Here is a 2,041-nt window from a genome sequence, read left to right on the forward strand (position 1 = left end):
ACAGCATTACATGCCAAATGTGTGTCTTGTTGTGTGCCATCACTATAAGGGATTAGAGTATACTAAACTTTACACCTCATATAGGATAAACGAACATGATGTTTAGGCAGTTCATTTAACTATTATACATGATGTACGTTTTTTTGAGGATGGCTAATGAAAGTGTTCCAAAATGCAACATTAATTTCTTGATGACCTAATATTTGGGATACTGTGGTGACTAACAACAATGGTCTTTCGAATACAGTGGTGACTAACAACAATATTACTTGGAATGTTGTGGTGACTAACAACAATGGTCTTTGAAATACAGTGGTGACTAACAACAATATTACTTGGAATGTTGTGGTGACTAACACCAATATTACTTGGAATGTTGTGGTGACTAACAACAATGGTCTTTGAAATACAGTGGTGACTAACAACAATATTACTTGGAATGTTGTGGTGACTAACACCAATATCTACTTGGAATGTTGTGGTGACTAACACCAATATCTACTTGGAGTATTGTGGTAATTATTAACACCAATATCTACTTGGAGTATTGTGGTAATTATTAACACCAATATCTACTTGGAGTATTGTGGTAATTATTAACAACAATATCTACTTGGAGTATTGTGGTAATTATTAACAACAATATCTACTTGGAGTATTGTGGTAATTATTAACAACAATATCTACTTGGAGTAATGTGGTAATTATTAACAACAATATCTACTTGGAGTATTGTGGTAATTATTAACAACACCTACTCGGAGTATTGTGGTAATTATTAACAACACCTACTCGGAGTATTGTGGTAATTATTAACAACACCTACTCGGAGTATTGTGGTAATTATTAACAACACCTACTTGGAGTATTGTGGTAATTATTAACAACACCTACTTGGAGTATTGTGGTAATTATTAACAACACCTACTTGGGGTATTGTGGTAATTATTAACAACACCTACTTGGAGTATTGTGGTAACTATTAACAACACCTACTTGGAGTATTGTGGTAATTATTAACAACACCTACTTGGAGTATTGTGGTAATTATCAACAACACCTACTTGGAGTATTGTGGTAATTATTAACAACACCTACTTGAAGTATTGTGGTGACAGCTAAACTCTCAATATCCAGCTCCACACACACTGATGAGTAAGCTCCTGCTTTTTTTACCTCCACCACAGTTTTACCCTCGATCTCTGCCAGAAGCCTAAAACAAACCAATATTTATCTAATGTTTTTCACAACAAAGCTTTCTTCTGTCTATTAAAGTATTTGTAAAGCTTCATTATCAAAGTAGTTCTTTACAGTCATAAGTTATGCTACAATGAATATTATGAAGTTCTGTACGGAAAATTGATTTACCTATTATCATCTGCTTCCTTTCCACCTAAATCAGGACGTTCCGTTGGGGAACACCACAACAAGAAATTCTGTTTTTGAAGGTTTCTGGCAAAAAATAGGTCAGCTGCAAACAAAGTACTGTCTTGAGGCATGTTCCCAAGAGGAAGATGAAAATATCTGCATTGTTCCAGCATTGTCTGCATAAAACAAAAACAATCTAAACAATGTGATTTTTCAAAACAACTACACAAACTTAGATGAAAGTTTCCTGTATATTTGTATAATATAATTTTTCAAATTGAAGGAAATTTAAACATGATTGTTTAACAAATTAGAAACTTAATATAATTTTCTCTTATCTTTTTACATTTGAAAGATTCATTATAAATGTTATAAAATATATTTTATAAACTAATGTTCTCAGAATCAGATTATAATTCTATAGTTCTGAAAGATAATTACTGTTAAAATACACCATTTTTTAGAGGGGGAACAAAATGAATCAGAATATATAAAAGTTGACCTGTCATAATCTAAACATGTTGTTCAACAGTAAGTTAGGGCTAGTTAGCAAATGAATATGTTTAATGTGTAAGTTATGGCTAGTTAGCAAATGAATATGTTTAATGTGTAAGTTAGGGCTAGTTAGCAAATGAATATGTTTAATGTGTAAGTTAGGGCTAGTTAGCAAATG

The 2,041-nt window shown here is 32.0% G+C and overlaps 1 protein-coding gene across 1 annotated transcript in view; it reads right to left on the bottom strand.

Moving 5' to 3' along the window:
- LOC106471770 (DNA polymerase epsilon catalytic subunit A-like) overlaps window positions 1-2,041 on the bottom strand; it is a gene marked incomplete at its 5' end in the record, with an annotated part of 43,591 nt that overhangs the window by 10,679 nt on the left and 30,871 nt on the right. The window contains 3 exons of the mRNA XM_022400386.1: window positions 259-498; window positions 1,099-1,213; window positions 1,369-1,544. Coding sequence (XP_022256094.1) covers window positions 259-498; window positions 1,099-1,213; window positions 1,369-1,544 — 531 coding nt within the window. The remainder of the gene's footprint in view (window positions 1-258; window positions 499-1,098; window positions 1,214-1,368; window positions 1,545-2,041) is intronic.

This window comes from Limulus polyphemus, unplaced genomic scaffold, assembly GCF_000517525.1.
Source record: "Limulus polyphemus unplaced genomic scaffold, Limulus_polyphemus-2.1.2 Scaffold4844, whole genome shotgun sequence".
Classification (NCBI taxonomy): Eukaryota; Metazoa; Arthropoda; class Merostomata; order Xiphosura; family Limulidae; genus Limulus; species Limulus polyphemus.